This window comes from Amblyraja radiata, chromosome 27 (genome assembly GCF_010909765.2).
Source record: "Amblyraja radiata isolate CabotCenter1 chromosome 27, sAmbRad1.1.pri, whole genome shotgun sequence".
Classification (NCBI taxonomy): Eukaryota; Metazoa; Chordata; class Chondrichthyes; order Rajiformes; family Rajidae; genus Amblyraja; species Amblyraja radiata.
The window spans coordinates 34,738,076-34,761,812 of NC_045982.1; the positions used below are offsets into that span (position 1 = coordinate 34,738,076).

The window sequence follows — 23,737 nt, forward strand, 5'->3', positions numbered from 1 at the left end:
CAATGAGACAACATGGACAGAGCTTAATACCTGTCCATTCTTATAGAAACATATAAAATTCTTAAAGGATTGGACAGGCTAGATGTAGGAAAAATGTTCCTGACGTTGGGGGAGTCCAGAGCCAGGAGTCACAGTTTAAGACTAAGGGGTAGGCCATTTAGAACTGAGATGAGGAAAAACTTCTTCACCCAGAAAGTTGTGAATCTGTGGAATTCTCTGTTACAGAAGGCAGTGGAGGCCAATTCAGTGGATGTTTTCAAGAGAGATTTAGCTCTTAGGGCTAAAGGAATCAAGGGATATGGAGGAAAAAGCAGGAACGGGATACTGATTTTAGATTGTCAGCCATTATCATATTGAATGAATGATATCTTTTATTTCAAACGATTTAAAAAAAAAGAAGAAAAGAAAAGATGAAAATGAATAAAAGGAAAATTATATATATACATATATATATATATATATACATAAATACATACACACATACATACATATACATGTACATATATACATACATACATATACACATATACATAACATATATGTACATACATAAATTAAAAAATCAAAAGCCAATTTCAACATAATACACATTAGACTCGTTCGAAAAGGGATAGGAAGAAGCCTATGCTTGTCAAGTCCTACCCCCATTCTTCACCATTAACAAATGCAAAATTCAATAAAATAAACTAAACAGACAATTCAAATAAAACTACTCCAATCAAGCTATTAAGAAAAAAAGAACAAAAAGAACAAGCACCATTAACATCTGTGAGATTTACATTCTCCTTCCTCATTACTGTACTTTTCAAAGATATATCTTTTGTACATTTTTTTAAATTGCATTATATTCATACTTTGTTTAATCGTTTCGTCAAGACCATTCCACAAAACCACCCCACAAATGGAAATACACATACTTTGAATGGCGGTGCTGACTCAAAGGGCCGAATGGCCTACTCCTGTACCTATTTTTCTATGTTCTATGTTTACCATTTCCATAGATTACATAGATTAATAACACTGAGGGCACAGAGAGCTGCAGTAGAGTTGCAGCCTTACAGCGCCAGAGACCCGAGTTCGATCCTGACAATGGGTGCTGTCTGTACGGAGTTTGTACCTTCTCCCCGTGACTGCGTGGGTTTTCCCCATGTGCTCCGGTTTCCTCCCACATTCCAAAGACACACAGGTTTGTAGGTTAATTGGCTTCGGTAAAAATTGTAAATTGCCCCTAGTGTGTAGGCAGGGGTTGGTGGGCCAAAGAGCCTGTTTCTGCACTTCTTCGAAACTGAAGATGGTGGTTTATACCGAAGATAGACACAAAATGCTGGGGTAACTCAGCGGGACAGGCAGCATCTCTGGAGAGAAGGAATGGATGACATGTCTGAAGAAGGGTCTTGACCCGAAACATCACCTATTCCTTCTCTCCAGAGATGCTGCCTGACCCGTTGAGTAACTCCAGCATTTTGTGTCTTTCTTTGGTGTTAATCTAACCTAAACCACTGCTACCAGTAGGTGGCAATAATGCTCTGTGGTAGTATTACTGTGATATGTACAAAGGCTGTGAAATGAACACTGGCCACAGCAGGAAATGATCAGCCTATAGTGGATTCCAGTTTATTGTCCCTTTCTATCATACCTGTCTAGAACATGTGTTAGAGGTTAAATATATCTTCACCGATGCAAAATGTAGCTTTGAAATGTAAAGCCTCTCAACATTTACAATCGCTGTATTAATGTGAGATATGGAAAAATGATTTATTTGAATTTGAAAAATGACGGCCTTTTAGAGAGCAATGAAGTGTTGCATCCAAGAGTGTTCAGACTGAGCATAATTGAAGGCCTGGGCACAACAATTGCACTGAGGTAATTTTTTTCCTCTATTTTCTGTTCAACAGCCATCATCAAGCAATGAGTCAATCCGTGAGAGCACAAAGGTCCCTCACTTTAGAACTTCCTTTAAATATTTGGATGAATACCGTTGTATATTCAAGGGCGGTAACCCCACTTAACTTTATTATTAAAGAAAATGGAGTTAAATTACACACAAAAAAAAATCAGGAGTTAAAAGTTCACTACCTCGGTAACTGGATTCCAGATAATGTAAAATTACCGTAACAATGCTTTCTGGAACTATTTAATAGTTATATTGGTTTACCATAATTTCTTAGATTTAAAGATTGCAGAAAGTTGTCTTATTTATTCCCTTGCACCTAAAATAAGAATCTCCTCAATGCTCCCAAACTGATGCAATGCACAGATATTAATCACCAGAGTTTAGTTTTGTTTCGAGATACAGCGCGGAAACAGGCTCTTCGGCCCACCGAGTCCACGCCGACCAGCGATCCCCGTACAGAGGTAGTGTAAATGTTCACAAAGTCAGTGTCATGCTTTGGCCCACCAAGTCATCTCAAACCACATGTTATTCACCTCAAGATAGACACAAAATGCTGGAATAATTCAGGGGGACAGGCAGCATTTCTGGATAGAAGGTTTTAGGTCGAGACCCTTCTTCAGACTGAGAGTTAGGGGAGAGGGAGACACAGAGTAAGGTTTGAAAACGAGACATCAAAGGGGATGTAGATCAAAGAAAATGTAGAATATATCTAGGGGAAGGTGACAAGGAAGCATACAAAGATAAAGAAGACAATCAGACTTGTTGGAGAACTAGGATGGGGAGGGATGGAGGGAGAGGGAAAGCAAGGGTTACGAAGTTATTCATACCACTGGTGCCCAAGCGAAATGTGAGATGGTGTTCCGGCAATTTGCGTTGGGCCTCACTCTGACAGTGGAGGAGGCCCAGGACAGAAAGGTCAGTGTGGGAATGGGAGGGGGAGTTTAAGATTTAGCAACTGGCAGATCATGTAGGTTTAGGCAGACTGAGCAGAGGTGTTCAGCTGAACGATCACAGAGCATGCGCTTGGTCCCGTCAATATATAAGAGTCCCCACTATTTTCCCCACTTTCCCATCAACTCCCCCAGGTTCTGTTACTCAGCCCTCTCGCTCCTCCTCTTCCTTTCTTCTTCTCGCCCCCCCCCGCATCAGTCTGAAGAAGGGTTTTGGCCCGAAATGTTGCCCATTTCCTTCGCTCCATAGATGCTGCCTCACCCGCTGAGTTTCTCCAGCACTTTTGTCTACCTTTGCAATGTGAAAGGAAGCCAAAGCACCTGGAGGAAGAAAACTGGAAGAGTGGGGGCAAACTCCACACAGACAGCACTCAAGGCCGGGATTCATCACAGGTGGATGGAGATATAGGGCAGCAGCTCCACCAGCTGCATCACTGCACTACTCCTGTTTGTAGGAAGGTGAGGAAGAATTTGTAGATACAATTCTGCAATTTCAATAGTTTCAACCATAAATAAGCTAAACATTGCACAACTGAGTGTAAAGCAAATGCCTGCAGGTTTTAATTGATGTAACCAACAAAAAGATATCGTTAAGGACCAATGTATAAACTGGTTTACACAATAGGACACAATGTGCTGGATTAACTCAACGGGTCACGTAGCACGTCTGGAGAACACGGATGGGTGTAATTTTGGGTTGTGACTTCTTCAGACTGATTGTAGGGAGAGGGGTGGGGGAAGAAAGCTGGAAGAGAGGACAGGCAGGACAAAGCATGGCTGTTAAGAGGTAGACACAGTCGAGGGTTTGTTTTGAAAGGCAGGTAGTTGGAACAGTCAGAAGGCTCCCAACCTGAAACATCACCTATCCATGTTTTCCAGAGATGCTGTCTGACCCGCTGAGTTACTCCAGTGCTTTGTGTCCTTCTTGTGTAGGAAGGAACTGCAGATGCTGGTTTGAACCGAAGATAGACACGAAAGGCTGGTGTAACTCAGCGAGACAGGCAGCATCTCTGGAGAGATGGAATGGGTGACGTTTCGGGTCTGAAGAAGGGTCTAGACCCGAAACATCACCCATTCCTTCTCTCCAGAGATGCTGCCTGTCTCACTGAGTTACTCCAGCCTTTTGTGTCTATCTTAGACTTTATTCTTTCTTCTTCCACTTTTCCCTCACCCAGTCCTTGTTCCAAACGTATCCTGGCACCATTCCCCAACTCTGTTCCATCAGCAACTGCATTGAGACTGCCTCCTACACCCGAATGCAGAAATCATTCATCATCGACTTTACCGCTAATGTCCACCCTGCTCCCAAATTCACTTTAGGTTTATCATAGTCACGTGTACCGAGGTACAGTGAAACACTTTGTTTTGCATGCTACCCACAGATCAGATATACCATATATAAATGCAATCAAGTTGATCTGAAGTACAATAGATAGAGCAAAGGGAATGATAGAGTGCAGAATATAGTTCTCAGTATTGGAATGTATCAGTTCAATAGACACAATGCCTGCAATGGGATAGAGGTGAATCAGACAGTACCCTAGCTTATGGAAGGACTGTTCACAAACATGATAACAGAGGGGAAGAAGCTGTTCCTAAGTCTGGTGATGCATGCTTTCAAGCTTCTGTACCTTCTTGCTGGACAGGAGTATGGGGAAGGAGGATTGATCTGATTGGGACAAGTATTTGATGATGATGTCTGCTTTTCTGATGCAGTGCGAAGTTTAGAATGGTGGAGAGCCCAGCCTGTGTCATGGACTGGACTACATTGACAATACTTTGCAATTTCTTGCCTATTGGGCAGAGCTGGTCCCAAACCAGGCTGTGATGTAACCTGATAGTATACTTTCTACAGCACATCTGTAGACGTTTGTAAGTCACTGGAGACATGCCGTATTTCCTCAAGAAGTAGAGGCAATGGTGTATCTTCTTGGGTTTCGCATCAATGTATTTGGTCCATGAGACATCGTTGGTAATGCCAAGGAACTTGAAGTTCTTAACCATTTCCCCCTCCCCCAGACAGAACAAGGATCTTCATCATAATGGTCAAACCCTGGGAGGAATCTTTTCTTTTCAGAAACAAAAATTTGAAGTGAACATCACAATGGGAGCAAAAGTGAATCCAACAACCATATATCCTTTTAAAACCAATACATTCACATTTATTCTTTAATCTCTATGCCCAGACAGAAAGCACACTCATAATCAGTTTTTTCAGCTGCAATCAAATCTAGTTATGACAGACATTTTATTTGTTTTTTTAGTCAAAAGTTGATAACCTTTTGGGAAAATCTTGAATGTAGAGAAACTGTTGAAAAACATAGAACCATTAAATTAAAACCAAGATGAGGCGAATTTGTTCTCTGAAGGATGAGAGTACTTGCAACTCTTGCTCAAAGGGCAGCAGAAGCAGAGCTGTGGAACATTTTTAAGGAAGTTATATTCTTGATTAAGGGAGTTACCAGAATAAGAGGGAAACACGGAATCGAGGTTACAATCAGGTCAGATATGATCTCTTTGACATGCAGAGTGTACAGGAAGGTTTGAATGATGGGGTCCTGTTCCTATATACATATGTTCATACACAGAAATGATCAGCGATCATTCTCAGCACATTACGTGGCCATGTGAGGCGAATCAATAATTATTTTAATTGTAGACACTAAATGCTGGAGTAACTCAGCGTGTCAGGCATCATCTGGAGAAAAGGAATAGGTGACGTTTTGGGTCGAGACCGTTCTTCAATCAGTCGGGAGAGGGAAACTGGAGATATATTTTAATTGTGGTCTCTTACAAAGCCTGTGACTGAAGTCAGGTTGGGAGCAGAGGGCAAGTGATTGGATGCCCAATGGAGCGGGAAGTGTTGCCACAGGGGATTAATGTGTGGGATTCAAAAGTGTGGGTGAAGGGCTGGGGTTCAGGACAACTGGGACGTCCTCATCAGGGGTGATCTAGTTCCCCAAGAACAGAAGGCAAGTGTAGAATATTTTTTTGTGGGGTTTCAGTTCAGCACTCGAAACAGTTGGCTTGAAAATGGCGAACATTATTCCTTGTGGACAATCATCATCTGTAATGCTGTGGAAGAATAAGCACCTCAGGTCTGGATGTGTCCAGTCACGGTTAACTCCTCTTTCTGTCCTGGGCCTCCACCACTGTCAGACTGTGGCCAAACGCAAATTCGAGGAACAGCATCTCATATTTTGCTTGGGCAGCGTAAATATGGATTTCAAGTAACCCTTGCATCCCCTCCCTGTCCCTTCCCCCAGCCTAGTCCTCTTGCTAATTTCACTTTGTATCCCTCTGTTATCACATGGTCCCCAGCCACTCATGGACCATTGTGGGCTCCACTCTGTGAGTCATTGATACAGATTCTGCTTCTGCACTTGTTCATACTCAAGTTTCCCGCTCTCTGACCCTGGTTTTGATAGTGTCAACCTGAAACGTGACCTATTCCTTTTCTCCAGAGATGCTGCCTGACCTGCTGAGTTACTCCAGCATTTCATGTCTCTCTTCAGTGTGACAGAAAACAGCAGACCAGTTTTTACTGTCCAAAGTGCATATTCAATCACCTGGTGCTAACATAAAGTGGGCACCAAGTAACTGGATTAGCCTCTGTCCTACAGTTCACTTGCAATTTGATCTTTACTCCTTTAACGTTGTGCAGCAGGAATTATCCACCAACGTACGCACCACATCAGCTGTTTGCAAATACGTCTGCCAAGAACGATTGGTCCTTATGACATGCTTTGTCAAGGCCCCTCTCCCCGGGGCATCCTTTTTATCAAAGAAAACAACCAAAGCCTAACCAATCTCTCCTCAATACTAAAACCATTCATTGCCCAGGCAACATCTTTGAAAATCAAATGTGTAGGAAGGAACTGCAGATTCTGGTTTAAACCATAGACACAAGATGCTGGAGTAACTCAGCGGGACAGGCAGCATCTCTGAAGAGAAGGAAGGGTGATATTTCTGGTCGAGACCCTTTGTCACCCATTCCTTCTCTCCAGAGATGCTGAGTTACTCCAGCGTTTTTGTCTATCTTTGTAAATCATCTCTGCACTCACTCTTTGTGGTGTGATGGCCAGAAAGTTATACATTATACGTATTGTATTAGGCCATAATAATTTTTGAACGTCATAATGGCTCTTCAACTCGATTCGTCATTAATGAAAAGCATCTTGTGCGTTTTTCACCACTTTATCTATCCGGCCTTCAACCTTTGTATCTCTGTCTATTACACCAACTTCTTCAATTCAGGCATCCATTATTCCCAAATTCTAAGCCAAGCACCAAAGGCAGAAAGGTCATTAAATTAAAAGAGCCACTATAACAATAGTCCCACCCATCTACATTGAATGATAATTATATAGACCTCAGGACTTGCAAAAGTAATTGTTAAAAGAGCCCGTCTCTTTATTTCAAAGTTATCGTTTCCAATTACATTTCTGTGATTTGGGCGCGGTGTTCTTTTTGTTTTTGTTCTTGTTCTTGACGTTGTGCGTATCGTAGTACCGGACACCAACCTTCTTCGAGTGCTGCTGACGTTCCAGCCTTCGCTTCTGCAGGTTTAAAAACACAGGTCAGAGCTGAAAACTTCCCAGTGGATTTATCAGCAACAGCAGAGTCACAAGCATTAGTTTAGTCGCCTATTTAGACTGGGCACAGCTTACAGTGTAGTGTGGTCCAAAGGTCTCAGGCAAAGGCGTTCACTCACTTCATGAGGAGCCGACCTCTGCATCTACATTAACAGCACATCATTCCATCCCTCCTTCTTCATGCACAGATCTAACTTCTAAATGCTCCTTTGCTACTCACCTCAGCTTCTTTCAATATTCCATATTCTCACCATCCTTTGGGAAACAAATTTCTCTCAAGTTCTCAATTAGATGAGCAATTTTATATTTAGGCTGCTTAGGTTTGGATATTTCTTACAAGTGGTAAGCTTCCATCATTTGTCCTTGTGATACCACTCACCCTTCTCTTTCCTCGAACAAAAAATCTCACAAATTCAACCTTTCCTATTCTCTCCTTGCATAGTTACAATTTCTGCACACTACTTCCATTTAATAATAACGGAAAAGAGAATTGTGCACTGTGAATAAGCTGAGTTTGGTATGATACAGTGAAATGCTTTTTGTAGCAATTACGAATGCTAATCTTCTGGAATTTTTTGAGGATGTAACTAGGAAAATGGACAAGGGAGAGCCAGTGGATGTAGTGTACCTGGACTTTCAGAAAGCCTTTGATAAGGTCCCACATAGGAGATTAGTGGGCAAAATTAGAGCACATGGTATTGGGGGTAGGGTACTGACATGGATAGAAAATTGGTTGGCAGGCAGGAAACAAAGAGTAGGGATTAACGGGTCCCTTTCAGAATGGCAGGCAGCGACTAGTGGGGTACCACAAGGCTCGGTGCTGGGACCGCAGCTATTTACAATATACATTAATGATTTAGATGAAGGGATTAAAAGTAACATTAGCAAATTAGCAGATGACACAAAGCTGGGTGGCAGTGTGAACTGTGAGGATGCTATGAGGATGCAGGGTGACTTGGACAGGTTAGGTGAGTGGGCAGATGCATGGCAGATGCATTTTAATGTGGATAAATGTGAGGTTATCCACCTTGGTGGCAAGAACAGGAAGGCAGATTATTAACTGAATGGTGTCAAGTGTATCCTTGTTCATCAGTCTATGAAAGTAAGCATGCAGGTACAGCAGGCAGTGAAGAAAGCGAATGGCATGTTGGCTTTCAAATTTGAGGAAGGATATTCTTGCTATTGAGGGAGTGCAACGTAGGTTCACGAGGTTAATTCCCGGGATGGCGGGACTGTCATATGTTGATAGATTGGAGCGGCTGGGCTTGTATTTACTGGAATTTAGAAGGATAAGAAGGGATCTTATTTAAACATATAAGATTATTAAGGGATTGGACACGCGAGAGGCAGGAAACATGTTCCCGATGTTGGAAGAGTCCACAACCAGGGGCCACAGTTTAAGAATAAGGGGTAGGCCATTTAGAATGGAGATGAGGAAAAACTTTTTCACCCAAAGAGTTGTGAATCTGTGGAATTCTCTGCCTCAGAAGGCAGTGGAGGTCAATTCTCTGGATGCTTTCAAGAGAGAATTAGATATGGGGAGAAGGCAGGAACAGGGTACTGATTGTGGATGATCAGCCATGATCACAGTGAATGGCCTACTCCTGCACCTATTGTCTATTGTTGCGTGCTAAAGAAAACACTATATATCATTACAATCAAGCCGTCCACAGAGTACAGATACCAGAGAAAGGTATAAAGTTTAGGTTGTTGCAACCTAGATTCTCCACATCTATTGTAAATTCCAGAATTATGCTGTCCATCTCTTCAGAAGAATTGTCGCGCTTGGTTTTAATTTAAGAGTTAAGAGTGTTTTATTGTCATGTGTCCCAGATAGAACAATGACATTCTTACTTGCTGCAGCACAACAAAATATGTAATCATAATAAATGAAATAACAAAAACTCAGAAAAAAAGAACAAACAATAACAATAATAATAATAGTCTACTAGACTAAGTGGGACCCGTTGGGTTCCAGACACACGGGAGGCTTGGTCCCCCAATGCAACCCATTCCACAACACAATATTCCACCACTCACCCGTTCCCCCAATGCAATATTCCACCACTCACCCATAGCCCTTAACTGCCCCCTTAACCATCCACAGGATGCTCCCCACTGGTCCGCACCGGCTTCAGGCAGGGACCGGTGGGGAGCATCCTGCAGCTGGGGATGGCACGGCTTCAGGCGGGGGCCATTGGAGCGGGAGCGTCCTGCAGCGGGGGAGGGGGACGGCTTCAGGCGAAGGCTGTCGGGGGCCGCTGGGGAGGGAAGATCGTTCCGCAGCCTGGGGAGGGGGAATGGCTTCAGGCGGGGGATGTTGGGGGGTGGTGGGGGTAGAGTGTCCTGCAGCCGGGAGAGGGGGAGCGTCAAGCACTCACTCCATCCCCCCTCAACTGCCCCCATCCACTCTTAGCGGCTCTCGGGCGGCGCAATCATTCCCGCCCATTGAGTTCCATTGTGACGTAGAACACGCAGGTATTACTGACGGGCACGGCAAGTGGAAAAGGGATTTATTAAAGCTTAAAATAAGAATAACTCAAAATATAACAACGTTAAAGATGAGATTCATTCAGACCATTCTTTCTTTAAGCGTCTCTTGTTGCGTTCTGCTGGCGGGGGAAGAGGGATGGCTTCAGGCGGGGGCTGTCAGGGGCCGGTGGGGAAGGAGCGCTGCCACTGCCTACCCCTGCCGCGGCCTACCGCTGCCTATCGCTGTCCTGCACTTGCACTGCCGCGGCCTACCGTTGATGCTCCCCACCGGCTTCAGGCCGGGACCAGTGTGGAGCATCCTGCAGCTGGGGACGGGATTGCTTCAGGCGGGGGGCGGTAGGAGTGTCCTGCAGTGGTGGAGGGGGACGGCCTCAGGAGGGTGCTGTCCAGGACCGGGGGGGGGAGGGGTCCAACAGCCGGGGGAGGGGGACAACTTCAGGCGAGGGCTGTCGGTGGGGGGGGGGGGGGGGGGGGGGGGAGCACCTGCAGCCGGGGGAGGGCTTCAGGCAGTGGCCGGTGGGGGAGGCTTTCTGGAGGGCCAGTAAGGGTGTTGTGGTCGGATGGGACTGGTTTCCAGAGGGCTAGTAGGTATATTATAGGCCGTAGGGACTTGGGCTAGTACAGGTGTGGTGGGCCGGAGGGAGTGGTTTCCGGAGGGCTAGTAGGACACTTTGGGCCGAATGGACTTTGATTGGACCAGTATGGGTATTGTGGGCCGAATGGATTGCAGCTGGGGATGGGAACGGCTTCCGGCGAGGAGCGTCCTGCAGCTTGGGGAGGGGAACGGCTTCAGGCGGGGGCCAGTGGGAACGTTCTGTAGGCGGGGACGACGACGGCTTCTGGCGGGGACATCTTGCAGCCACGGAAGGGAGACGGTTTCAGGCGGGACCTGTCGGGGGCCGGGTGGACGGGACCGCTGCGGTGGCCTACCGCTGACTATAGCTGTCATGGCCTACCACTGCCGCTGTTTACCGCTGTCGTGGTCTACTGCTGCCGTGGCTGTGGCCTACCGTTGATGCTCCCCACCGGCTTCAGGCGGGGAGCATCCTGCAGCTGGGGACGGGGACGGTTTCAGGTGAGCCAGTGTGGGGGGAAGCATCCTGCAGTTGGGGATGGCTTCAGGCGGGGACCGGCGGGAGCTGGTGGGGGGAGTGTCCTGCAGTCGGGGGGGATGGCTTCAGACAGGGGCTGTCGGGGGCCGTGGGGGGGAACGTCCTGCAGGCGGAGAGGAGGACAGCATCAGGCAGGGGCTGTCAGGAGCCATGGGGGGGTGGGGGGTGGGGGGGGGGGGGGGTGGGGGTGGGCAGGGGGCGAGCGACCTGCAGCCGGTGGATGGGGACGGCTTCAGGAGGGGGCTGTCGGGGTCCGGTGGCGTTGGGCGGGAGGGAAGGGGCCGAGCATGCAGCCTTGAGGTGCTCCCGTACTGATTATCACTGAGGATGAAGTGTTTCTGCCAATTCGAACACACTGTGGTCTGTGGATGAGGAAGTTGAGGGAGGTCAATTGCAGAGGGATGCGCAGAGACCCAGTTTTGTGAGTTTCGTAACCAGCTTGGAGAGGATGATGGTATTGAACGCCGAGCTGTTGTCTATAAACAACAGCCTGACGTAATGTTGTTATTGTCCAAGTGGTCCAGTGCGGAGAAGAGAGCCAGTGAGATCGCATCTTCCATGGATCTATTGTGACAGTAGGCGAACGGTGTGTGTAGGATAGCTGGTCGGTGAGGACTTGGCGAGCCGAAGGGCCTCTCAACACGTTGTATCTCTAAACTACAAAAAAACTCTAAATATTCATCACTGGTATTTTGTTGCACTCCCTTAATTATCTCTCTCTGTACTCAGCAAAACATGAAAACTCACACAATTCTCAGGGTCATTTTGATCACCATTTTAAACAGTCTTGCATACAACAAAACATTTTCAAATTAATCAGAATTCATTGTAATTTACTGGATCCTCAGCACATTATATTTTTTGTAAAAATGTTTGTGATATTTCATAACGTAAATAGAGAAGAACGTTTGCTTGGATGAGCAAAAACAAAGTACTGGAGAAACTCAGCAGCGTCTATGGAGGGAATGGGGAGATGACGTTTCAGGTCAAAACCCTGCTTCAGATTAAATTACTTCCCACAAGTTGGGAAAGAGGATTCTCACTAGCTGCTGCCTTCCATTACCATGTTCAAATAGTTTTGTGATTGAAGAGAAAACTTGCCTCTTTGGATGAGAGTTTGACAGGAGGTTGTTCATCCTCTGATTCATTCTGAACTTTTCTTTTCCCTCCTCTACAACCTGAAAACAAGTGCAATAGAAGCTTTAAAGTAAGAGCAACCTTTTGACAACAAGTAAACAAAAGTCTTCGGAAAAGGAGGTGGACTCTTTTGCATTAATTAAGAGATATTTGAAATATTGGAGGGGAATAGAGGGCAGATCCACTCTTTTCACAAAACTGCCCAATCCCAATTTCACAAGTTTATGAAACAATAAATTAATGCAAAATGTAACAGGAAACTATTCAAAACATTTTAAGGAGTCCTTAGATGGTGATACATTTAAGGAGTCAAGGATTTAAAACAGCTTCACCTTCATCATCTATAACAATCTGTACTGTACACAATATGGCCTAGACATTCTGAGCAGTAACCACACGCCACTGTATACAAATGCTGATCTTAAATGATGCATAGTACACATCATAAATTCATCTGTGCAAAATTAATTAAAAAAAGATATCTTGTGTAACACCTGCAAAACACCCAGGCTGAGGAGCAGAGGCCTGCTTTGGCAATAATTAAAGGAGCCCTGATCTTACCCGAGGTGCTGCCACACAGTCCGAGGTACCCATGACCTTTCAGGCTTCATCTTCCCCAAGTGATTTTCATTGGGTTAATTCCCACCATTTCACTTGTCTCTCAAGCTGCAACACCTCTTTGCCTGACCTCCATCATGTCTGACAACAACCTTCCCCAGCACGCCACAACTATCGTCGATTATGCCCTTGCCCATGATCCAACACAACAGCCCCATCCTTCGCCCTGTCCGTCTCTGCCACGTGGTGCCCACTTGCTCCATCCTGGCACAGGAACCTTGGCATCAGGGCTGTTTTAAAGCACCTTTATAGGCAATCTGCATTTCTGAACTTCATAGTTCTTGATTTAATCATTGAAAATGAACTGAAGAATATAACTTGAAAATAATCTCACAAAATGTAACCTAGATTGTTTGAAAATGTCAAAATTCAGAGTCCAGACTAATCTTTTCTGATTATTTTCAATAAAGATTTGTGCCAATGCTTTATTTTACACGAGACAGTCTTGACTTACAATTTTCTGCCGATTCCTCAGTTTGATCAGCTACCTTTCGACCGGGCTGGGCAAGTAATTTTAAGGTAAGCTCTTTGGGAATCCTGGAACATCAAAATTAATAACATTAATATACTTCCAAAACACATTAATATTTCCAAAATACCCCTGCCACCAATATCAAAAAGAATAGTGAAGCAGCAATTTTGAATCTAGCTGCCTATATATGCTGCTCAATGCATCCACTCCATCTTGATAATTACCCAGGATCTTTCTGATCGATGATGGCAGGGGATTTTGCATCGACTCAAATTATACTTATTAATAAACCAATATTGTCCCATTCTAACCTCTAACCAATTGCTTCTCAAGCAGCTTACATACCCAATTTCTACGCTTTCTCTGGCATGTATTCGCAGGACACACACAGGCCATTTGGTGTCTACACACAATTCAAACCTCCTCCCATTGTTCCCCTTCTGTATCCATACACGGTGGACGGCTTAATTATGATCATGTATAGTCTTTCCGCTGACTGGATAGCCAGCAACAAAAAGCTTTTCACTGTACCTTGATAGACGTGACAATAAACTACACATTTCACCAACTAGAGAGCAGTCCTGAGCCACTATCTACCTCATTGGAGACCATTGGATAATCTTTGATCGGACTTTACTGAATTTATCTTGCACTAAACGTTATTCTAAATCATTAATATATATTGTAAGTAGCTGCGGTCACAGCACCGAGCCTTGCGGTACCCCACTAGTCACTGCCTGCCATTCTAAAAGGGACCCGTTAATCCCTACTCTTTGTTTCCTGTCTGCCAACCACTTCTCTATCCATGTCAGCACTCTACCCCCAATACCATTGCCCTAATTTTGCCCACTAATCTCCTATGTGGGACCATATCAAATGTTTTCTGAAAGTCCAGGTACACTACATCCACTGGCTCTCCCTTGTCCATTTTCCTAGTTACATCCTCAAAAAATGCCAGAAGATTAGTCAAGCATGATTTCCCCTTCGTAAATCCATGCTGACTCGGACTGATCCTGTTACTGCTGTCCAAATGTGCTCCTATTTCATTTTTTTTGATTGACTCCAGCATCTTTCCCACCACCGATGTCAGGCTAGATCTTTTTGATAGAGTCTCTGCGAGAGCAATCCTGTTGGGTTTCAGCAGGAAACTCTTAGGAAACACTTTCTTGCACTGGTTTGTTGTTGAGGGTAGGTGATGGGGGGGAGTAGGAGATATGCTTACCTAATAGCTGAAAATCTCTTTGCTTTGGCTTTATCCAAGAATTTTTTGCATTTGGCGATCTTTTCATCCAAATCTCGCAGCACCCGTTTTGGCTTGCCCGCACACTGAAGATTATTCTCTTGGAGTTTACTTAGATCAGCATCAGTTGGTTCCTTCCCGTCATTAACCTCCTTTCCCTGTTCCTCCTCCTCCTCCTCTTCACCCTCATCATCTTCCTCTGAACTGTGTTCTTCATTGTCAGAGACGTTTACAGGGAGAAGATCTGTCTCAGAAAATTCGGGTGCCACGTTGATTTTCCCGAAGTTTTGCCTGACTTGTGCAACTATTTGCGGCACAATTTCTTTCTCAACTTTTTCAGGCTCGTTTTCTACAATCACTTCTGGCGACTCTTTCACGGGATCGGAATTGTTAGACTCTTTTTCCACTTCTAACGTAGTTAATGGCTGCAAAAACACAAGAGAAACCAGTCAAGCAGTTTGTGAGATCAAATAAATAATGACAAAATGCACTCCAAAAATATTTAATACTCGTGTTTATTCCATGTAAAACCTCAAGATACAGGTGCACAACCTTTTATCCGGAGTTCCAGAAACCGAAAAACTCCGAAAACCGGCCATTTTTTCCAGGATGTCGTCTGCACACCAAAGCTCGCGTTTGGCGCCAAACTTGACCCAAAACGACCCACGGTCAACCCAGGTCTGTACTACTGTAGCGGCTGCCTCCTCCCCAGTTAGTTTGGAGGGCTTTTATGTGAAGGGGAGGGGGGGGGGGGGTGAAGGGGGAAACTTTAATTCTTAGTCCCCTACCTGGTCGGAGAGGCGGGGAGCGGTCAATGCCTTACCGGGTCGCTGTGCAGTAAGCTCCGGATCGCTGTGGCCGCCAACTCCCAGCTGGGACTGAGGGCGTCCGGCCGCGGGCGGCGCCGGTTGTAGCTCCGACCCCGGCAACTCTACCCCTGGCTGCGCGGCGCTCCAAATCCAGCACGGCCCGCGGCCGGACGCCCGCAGCCCCAGCACCGTTGTGGCCGCCGACATGTTGTGTGTCGGCGGCCACAGCGCTCCAGAGCTTACCGCACGGCGACCCGGTAAGGCATTGCCCGCTCCCCGCTGGTATCCCAGCGCTGCGACGCCGCCGACTCCCAACATCACGGAGCTGGGGCTGCGGGCGTCCGGCCGTGAGCCGCGCTGGATTTGGAGCGCCGCGCAGCCAGGGGTAGAGTTGCCGGGGTCGGAGCTCCAACCGGCGCCGCCCGCGGACGGACGGAGCCCCCAGCTCCGCGATGTTGGGGGTCGGCGGCCACAGCGCTCCGGAGCTTACTGCACGGCGACCCGGTAAGGCATTGCCCGCTCCCCGCCTCTCCGACCAGGTAGGGGACTAAGAATTAAAGTTTCCCCCTTCACCCCCCCCCCCCCCCCATAAAATCCCTCCAAACTAACTGACCAACATTTATGCAATGATTTACAATGATTCCCCGGTCACCGGGGAGGAGGCAGCCGCTCCAGACTTTTCAAGCCGCCCGCGCTACCTACCTAATCTACGCTAAAAAATTTCCATTCGGAAATCCGAAAAATTCCGAAATCCGACAAGTGTCTGGTCCCAAGGCTTTCGGATAAAAGGTTGTGCACCTGTACAATGTTTGGGACAAAGACCCATTATTTATTTTTTGCCTCGGTATCCACAATTTGAGATTTGTAATATAAAAAAAAATAAAAAATCACACGGTCAATGTTCACATTGTCAGATCTTATTAAAGGGTATTTTTGACACATTTTGATTTCACCATATAGAAATTATAGCTGTGTTTAAACAGTTTCCCCATTTCAGGACACATGGCTTCACAGGTCTTTGTAATTGCTGTGGTGTGTTTAATTGCCTCCTTAATGCAGGTATAAGAGAGCTCTCAGCACCTAATCTTCCCTCCAGTCTTTCCATCACGTTTGGAAACTTTTATTGCTGTTTATCAACATGAGGACCAAATTTGTGCCAATCAAAGGCAAAGAAGCCATTATGAGACTGAGAAACAAGAATAACTCTATTAGAGACATCAACTGTTTAGCGCCGAGTATTAGAAAGGCGCTATATAAATCCCATCCATCATTATTATTATTAAGTAAGACCTCCACAGTTGATGGCAGAATAATTTTCTCTACAATAAAGAAAAATCCCCAAACACCTGTCCGATAGATCAGAAACACAATTCAGGAGACAGGTGTGGATTTGTCAATGACCCCTGTCCGCAGAAGACTTCATGAAGAGAAATACAGAGGCTACACTGCAAGATGCCAACCACTGGTTAGCCGCATAAATAGGATGGAAAGGTTACCGTTTGCCAAGAAGTATTTAAAAGAGCGACCACAGTTCTGGAAAAAGGTCTTGTGGACAGATGAGATGAAGATTAACATATCAGAGTGATGGCAAGAGCAAAGTATGGAGTAGAGAAGGAACTGCCAAGATCCAAAGCATACCACCTCATCTGTGGTGGTATGCTGGCTCACTTATCGTCATTGATGATACAACTGCTGATGGTAGTAGCATAATGAATTCTGAAGTGTATAGACACATCCTATCTGCTCAAGTTCAAACAAATGCCTCAAAACTCATTGGCCGGCGGTTCATTCTAAACATAGAAACATAGAAACATAGAAATTAGGTGCAGGAGTAGGCCATTCGGCCCTTCGAGCCTGCACCGCCATTCAATATGATCATGGCTGATCATCCAACTCAGTATCCCGTACCTGCCTTCTCTCCATACCCTCTGATCCCCTTAGCCACAAGGGCCACATCTAACTCCCTCTTAAATATAGCCAATGAACTGGCCTCGACTACCCTCTGTGGCAGGGAGTTCCAGAGATTCACCACTCTCTGTGTGAAAAAAGTTCTTCTCATCTCGGTTTTAAAGGATTTCCCCCTTATCCTTAAGCTGTGACCCCTTGTCCTGGACTTCCCCAACATCGGGAGCAATCTTCCTGCATCTAGCCTGTCCAACCCCTTAAAGCAAGACAATGATCCCAAACATACTGCTAAAGCAACAAAGGAGTTTTTCAAAGCTAAAAAATGGTCAATTCTTGAGTGGCCAAGTCAATCACCCGATCTGAACCCAATTGAGCATGCCTTTTATATGCTGAAGAGAAAACTGAAGGGGACTAGCCCCCAAAACAAGCATAAGCTAAAGATGGCTGCAATACAGGCCTGGCAGAGCATCACCAGAGAAGACACCCAGCAACTGGTGATGTCCATGAATCGCAGACTTCAAGCAGTCATTGCATGCAGAGGATATGCAACTAAATACTAAACATGACGACAGATGGCACAATAGGCTAAGTGTTCGGCTGGCAATCGGAAGGTAGCTGGTTCGAATCCCGCTTGGAGTGCATACTGTCGTTGTGTCCTTGGGCAAGACACTTCACCCACCTTTGCCTGTGTGTGTCTTTGGGCAAGACACTTCACCCACCTTTGCCTGTCTGTATGGAAGTAATTGTGTGAAGCACTTTGGGGTCAATGCAAGTTGACTAAAAATGTGCTATATAAATAAAGACATTATTATTATTATGACTACTTTCATTTACATGACATTGCTGTGTCCCAAACATTATGGTGCCCTGAAATGGGGGGACTATGTATAAACACTGCTGTAATTTCTACATGGTGAAACCAAAATGTATAAAAATGGCCTTTATTAAAATCAGACAATGTGTACTTTAAAATCTGTACCTTAACCACATGAGACTTTTTCTATTACAAATCTCAAATTGTGTACAGAGGGAAATTAATAAATGATGGGTCTTTGTCCCGAACATTATGGAGGGCACTGTATATGCCACTGAAAGCTGTAATCATTAATGAAACCCATATTCAATGTCATATGCAGTCCAATTAAAAATTGCCAGTTTGCATTTCTATTGCAGAGATCAATATTTTTACATCATCCACAATAATTTTAGCCGAAACCAAAAGGGTGACTGGTGTGGGTTTCTGTACACAACATCCAAGTTCCACAAGGGTGCGATGTGCAAAGCCAAGCAACAGACAATACACAACCCAGGCTCCATTTTTGTTTTTGCCCATATGTTGCCACAACAGCACGGGTTTTAAATGCTGAAATAACCAATTAAGGTCTCTACCCCCTCAATTAAAAGGCTTGTTCTGATCCAAGTTGTTGCAAGGAGTCTCAGTGAAGGCTCATCAATGATTTGGCCCTCTTCTTAAGGGACGTTTCTGTTTAATCTTCATATCCAGAGATAGCGTTCCTCTTCTTCTGATGACCGATCTCCATTTCTTGTCAATATTCTCCATGAACTATTGGGTCTATACATCCTCACCCATACCTTCACTAACTTTGTCTTGATATTCCTGATCATCTATATACTTTGATTACTCGGGGATTCTCCGCCTCCCTTCCAATAATCTCCTCTCACACCAGTTTTCTCACCATTCCTTAATCATCTCTCCACCATTAACGTCCTCTCACATGTTCCTCAATCACTTTCCTGGCTCAGTTGGATCCTTTGTCCAGCTATATCTAGGGAACTACAAACCGCTGAGCTGCTCATCAGTGGCAGGAAAGTTGTTAGAAGGGATTCTGAGGGACAGGATTAATTTACATCCGGAAGGGCAAGTTTTATTTGGGATAGTCACTTTCCTTTGTGGGTGGGAAATCAAGTCTCATGAATTGGATGTGTTTTTTTGAAGAAGTGACCAAGAGCATTGATGAGGGCAGAGCAGAAATCAATGTCTATGTGGACTTTGATAAGGTCCCGCATGGTATGCTGGTCTGGAAGGTTTTATCACATGGATCCTGGGAATGCTAGTCAATTGGACACAAGATTGGCTTGATTGGCCACAGAGGGTAGTAACCAGTGGTGTGCTGCAGGGATCGATGCTGGGTCCTCTATGGTTTGTCGTTCAAGTAGATGAAAGAATTATGTTTCGCTGACTGCTGTGTCTAGAACCAGGACAAACATCTCAAAATAAAGAACTAGTCAATTAATACTGTAAAGACTTTTCTTCACCAAAAAAGCAGTGAACCTTTGGAACTGTACACACAAGGAAGTGGCTACTCAGCAAATGCATTGAACACAGAGCTCAACACAGTACTGAACATTTTGAAATCAAGGGACATGGATCAGTCCAGAGACGTAGCAGAGAGGTAAAATATCAGGCATGATCGCACTGCGGACGGTTAAAAGACTACTTTTTCTGCTTCTTACAATAGTTTCCTTAAGTAGGTAACTCTGAGCGCCCTGACTTTATTATTACTAGATATTCTGCATTCCTGTAGACCACTAGCCCTAATGCATTGAGCCACAGCACAAATGAGGCATGAGCAGTGATGGAACACATTTTTTTTTGGTTATTAGTGACAATGACTGCAATAGAATTTTATCAATCAAGACCTGTCCAGTACTTACACAAATGCTACGCGCTGGCACCAAAGGCAATGGATTGATGCCCTGCAAGTTTCAACATCACAACCTGCAAGCCGGAAGGCTGCACTACGCATTCTATAACCCGACTTACATCTTCTTCTTCTTGCGTATGGCATGCACAGCCTAAAGTTGTAAGACAACTTGTTCTGTTTGATCTTCTGTTTGTGCACGCCAGGTTGATTGCATTCGTTGAAACAGGGTGGACCACGTGAAGGTTGCAATCTCCCACCCCACCCGACTTACATGATACAGTGGTAGACACTTGGATTCCATGCTAAATATTTTAAGACAGTCGTAAGACTCCAAAAATGAGCAACAATATCTACATTAACGGGTTATGCATGTCAATCACAGCAAGTGCAAAATTGGTTTCTTCTTTATTCCTATCATCAGAAGTTCCTTACAATGGTTTTGAATGTCATATATTGTTGTATTGTCAAAGCAGAATAGAATGGGTGTTTTCAGAGTTGGTGCATTTTAAGGTTTTGTGGCTTTATATTATGTTGACATCAGCTCATGATCAAAGTGTTTCAGCTTTAAAGAACATTACATCACTAGTTCATGCAGATGATTATTAGTGATTCATTAGTAAACATATCTGCTTATAAACCAAAAGACATATCACCTTGGAGTTGTCTTCAGCATTTGGTGGTTTCACAAAGAAAGGGATTCGTCCTCTTTGCCAGTCGTTCAACACCATTTTGGATACAGTTTGTACGTCAGGTTCTCCACCCTGGAAAATGAAATCAAGGGATAAAACTGTTGATATAAGAACTGGCAGAATCTACACTAATTTAACGATTTCTCAAATTTGTGACTAATCCCGTGAGCAAGTGTGAGGTGTTGCACTTTGAAAGATTTGAATGCAAGGGGAAATTATACACTGAATGGCAAGTCACTTGACAGCATTGATGTACAGAGGGATCTTGGGGTACGTCTATAACTCCCTGAAATTAGCAACGCAAGTAGGGAGTGGTAAACAATCTGTCTTGCAGACATCGTAGCTGGGGGCGGCCGATGGTTCTCCTCCCAGATGTCAGCTCTCCATAGAGGATGTCTTTTGGAATATGGCCATCCTCCATGCGGTGGACATGGCCTGGCTACCGCAGTCTGCGCTGCCTGAGTAGACTGTACATACTGGGAAGGCCAGCGCGAGACAGGATCTCGGCATTGGACACTGTCTTGCCAGGATATGCCCAGGATACAGCGGATGCTTCTAAGGTGGAAGGTGTTGAGTTTTCTCTTCGTGTTGATGTGGAAGGATTCTATCATATAATAGTAAGATTAAACGAGAACTTACCAGTTTGAAGTTTGATCTGTATTTTATGAGGAGTTACGATGAGGGATTACGTGAAGAAGCCCGCCACGACGCATGCGTGTCATTCTTCAAAGCAGCGGTGTGAAATCACAGATAACTGTAATGACTAAACATAGTAAGATTAGAGAAGAGATACCAGTTAAGTATATGATCAAGGGTGGGAGCGGAGGGCACGTAATCCCTCATCGTAACTCCTCATAAAATACAGATCAAACTTCAAACTGGTAAGTTCTCGTTTAATCTTACTATTTTACTTCGGAGTCACGTGAGTGACTACGTGAAGATTTTAAAGCTCTGTGATTTCATGCCGTGGAAACGAGTCCATGCATCACGTCTGCCTTGATGACTAGGAGGAATTGTGTTAACATAATTTGGACATGAATTCGACATTGAAATCATAAAATTTATTAACACAAAATTATAACCCCTTTTTATGGGTTTAAATTAATTTACAGGACTTAAATTGTTTCTGCAAACGCTCCAGGTTTCATTACTGGTTTGTGGTAAAATAATTGGAATGTTTTTTCCCCCCCAGACCATCCTGCTGCCTTGAGGATTTGGTCCATTGGGACATCCAACTGTATCGCTGCCGATGTAGCTGCAGCCCTGGTGGAATGAGATTTAAAAATATTAGTATCCACCCCAGCCTGTGTTAGCACCTGTTTCAGCCATCTTGAGATGGTCTGGACCGTCACTCTTTTGTGTGGTTGCTTGTGGCTGACCAAAAAGTGCCTTCTCATTGCCTCTTAGGATTTTCGGTTTCTCCATGTATAACGACAGATGTCTTACTATACACAGATGGTCATCTGTTGAGTATGACCTAAATTGTATATTGAGGCCTGCTGATCCCTGTCTGTTCTGCTTTACTAACTCATAGATATGAAACGTAATATTTTCTGTTGAGGAAGTCATGTTGTCCAGTCTTAGTTTATGCAGTGACTGTACCCTCTGTGCCGTGACCAATGCCATTAGCATGACTGTTTTTAATGTCAGTCTGTGTAGGGACAGAGCTGTTGCTGGAGACCAATTCCTGAGCATCTTCAGGACAATACTTACATCCCATATTTGGGAGTACCTGGTTCTTGGGGGATTAGTATTAAAAATTCCCCTCATAAGTTTTGTTACCAGTGGGTGAGTCCCAACAGAGTAATGCTCTGTCCCCTGCCATAGGTAAGTCGATAGGGCACTTCTGGCGTAGTTGATGGCACTGTAACTGAGCCCCTCATCATAGTGGAGGCCTGCCAGATATTCCAGAACAGACGGGATGTTCATGTCTCTGTAGGTGATGTTGTTTTTATGGCAGTGCATCGCCCACTTCCTGATATAGACCAGATACTGTTTTTTGGTTGACTGTCTTTGGGCCGCCGAGATCATGTTCACTGTTCGGTCCGTCAGTCCCAGTTGTAGTAGAGGTGTTTTTAAACTCTACAAATTAATAAGTTCAAATGTTTATGGCATGGGTGGCTATCCCTTGTTATGGGATGTAGCAATAAATCTGGTCTATGTGGGATGGTGATACATGGTTCTAATACCATGTTTAATACCACTGGGAACCATGGTTGAGTAGGCCAATCGGGTACTACCAAAATACCAAACGCAGAGTCTTGTTGTATTTTCCTTAATACCCGACTGATGAGGCAGAAAGGAGGGAATGCGTAAATAAACAATTTCCCCCAATGCAGCGAAAATGCATCTGTCGCCGCTGCCCCAGGGTCTGGTTCCCATGAAACATAATTTGATAACTGGTGGTTAAGTCTGGATGCGAATAGATCGATATCTGGTGTTCCATATTTTGCTGTAATATCAGCAAATACTTTTTTATTCAACATCCATTCGGTGTTTTCATTAAATTTGCGTTACCTGGTGTCTGCCACTAAATTTAGTCTTCCTGGTAGGTAAGTGGCTGATATCCAAATATCTCTCTGGATACACCATTGCCAAATTGTATTAGCCAGATTGTCACATGATGTCAATTTGTTTCCACCCATGTGGTTAATGTATGCTACCACAGTGGTATTGTCTATCTGTAGTCTAACATGCTGGTGATATGACCCAGTACAATATGACTTTAGGCCATGGAATGCACCCAACATTTCCAGGTAGTTTATGCCCAGTGTGAGTAATAATGATGCCTCCTGAGCAGTCCATCTACCTCCACAGCTGGTGATGGTATTGGTGGCTCCCCACCCAAGTGCACTGGCATCAGTTTGTAGTACCATGGAAGGGTTACTGACAATGATTGGATTGGAACAAAGCCAGATGTTATCTATCCACCATTTTAGTTCCATTTTAGCTTTGATTGGTAGTTTCATAGGTCTGTCAAAGTGACCTGCATTAATTTAGAGTGCTTGTATTTTTGCTCTCTGTAAGTTTTGGTAATGTAGAGGTCCAAATTGTGTGGCTGGAAAGGCAGCCACCATTTTGCCAATTACTTTTGCTACCAATCTGATGGATGGTTTGCTGATGTCAATGAGGTTATTGCAAGCCTCTATTAAATCTC

At 44.6% G+C, this 23,737-nt stretch overlaps 1 protein-coding gene across 1 annotated transcript in view; it reads right to left on the minus strand.

The window, feature by feature from the left end:
• Window positions 1-7,233: 7,233 nt before the first annotated feature.
• The window catches only part of gnl2 (G protein nucleolar 2), an 87,884-nt gene continuing 71,380 nt past the window's right edge, over window positions 7,234-23,737 (minus strand). Inside the window, exons 13-17 of the mRNA XM_033045491.1 lie at window positions 20,545-20,652; window positions 14,494-14,936; window positions 13,254-13,336; window positions 12,146-12,222; window positions 7,234-7,403 (exon numbers count right to left, since the gene is read on the minus strand). Of these exons, the coding sequence (XP_032901382.1) occupies window positions 7,269-7,403; window positions 12,146-12,222; window positions 13,254-13,336; window positions 14,494-14,936; window positions 20,545-20,652 (846 nt within the window). The 3' untranslated portion in view covers window positions 7,234-7,268. The remainder of the gene's footprint in view (window positions 7,404-12,145; window positions 12,223-13,253; window positions 13,337-14,493; window positions 14,937-20,544; window positions 20,653-23,737) is intronic.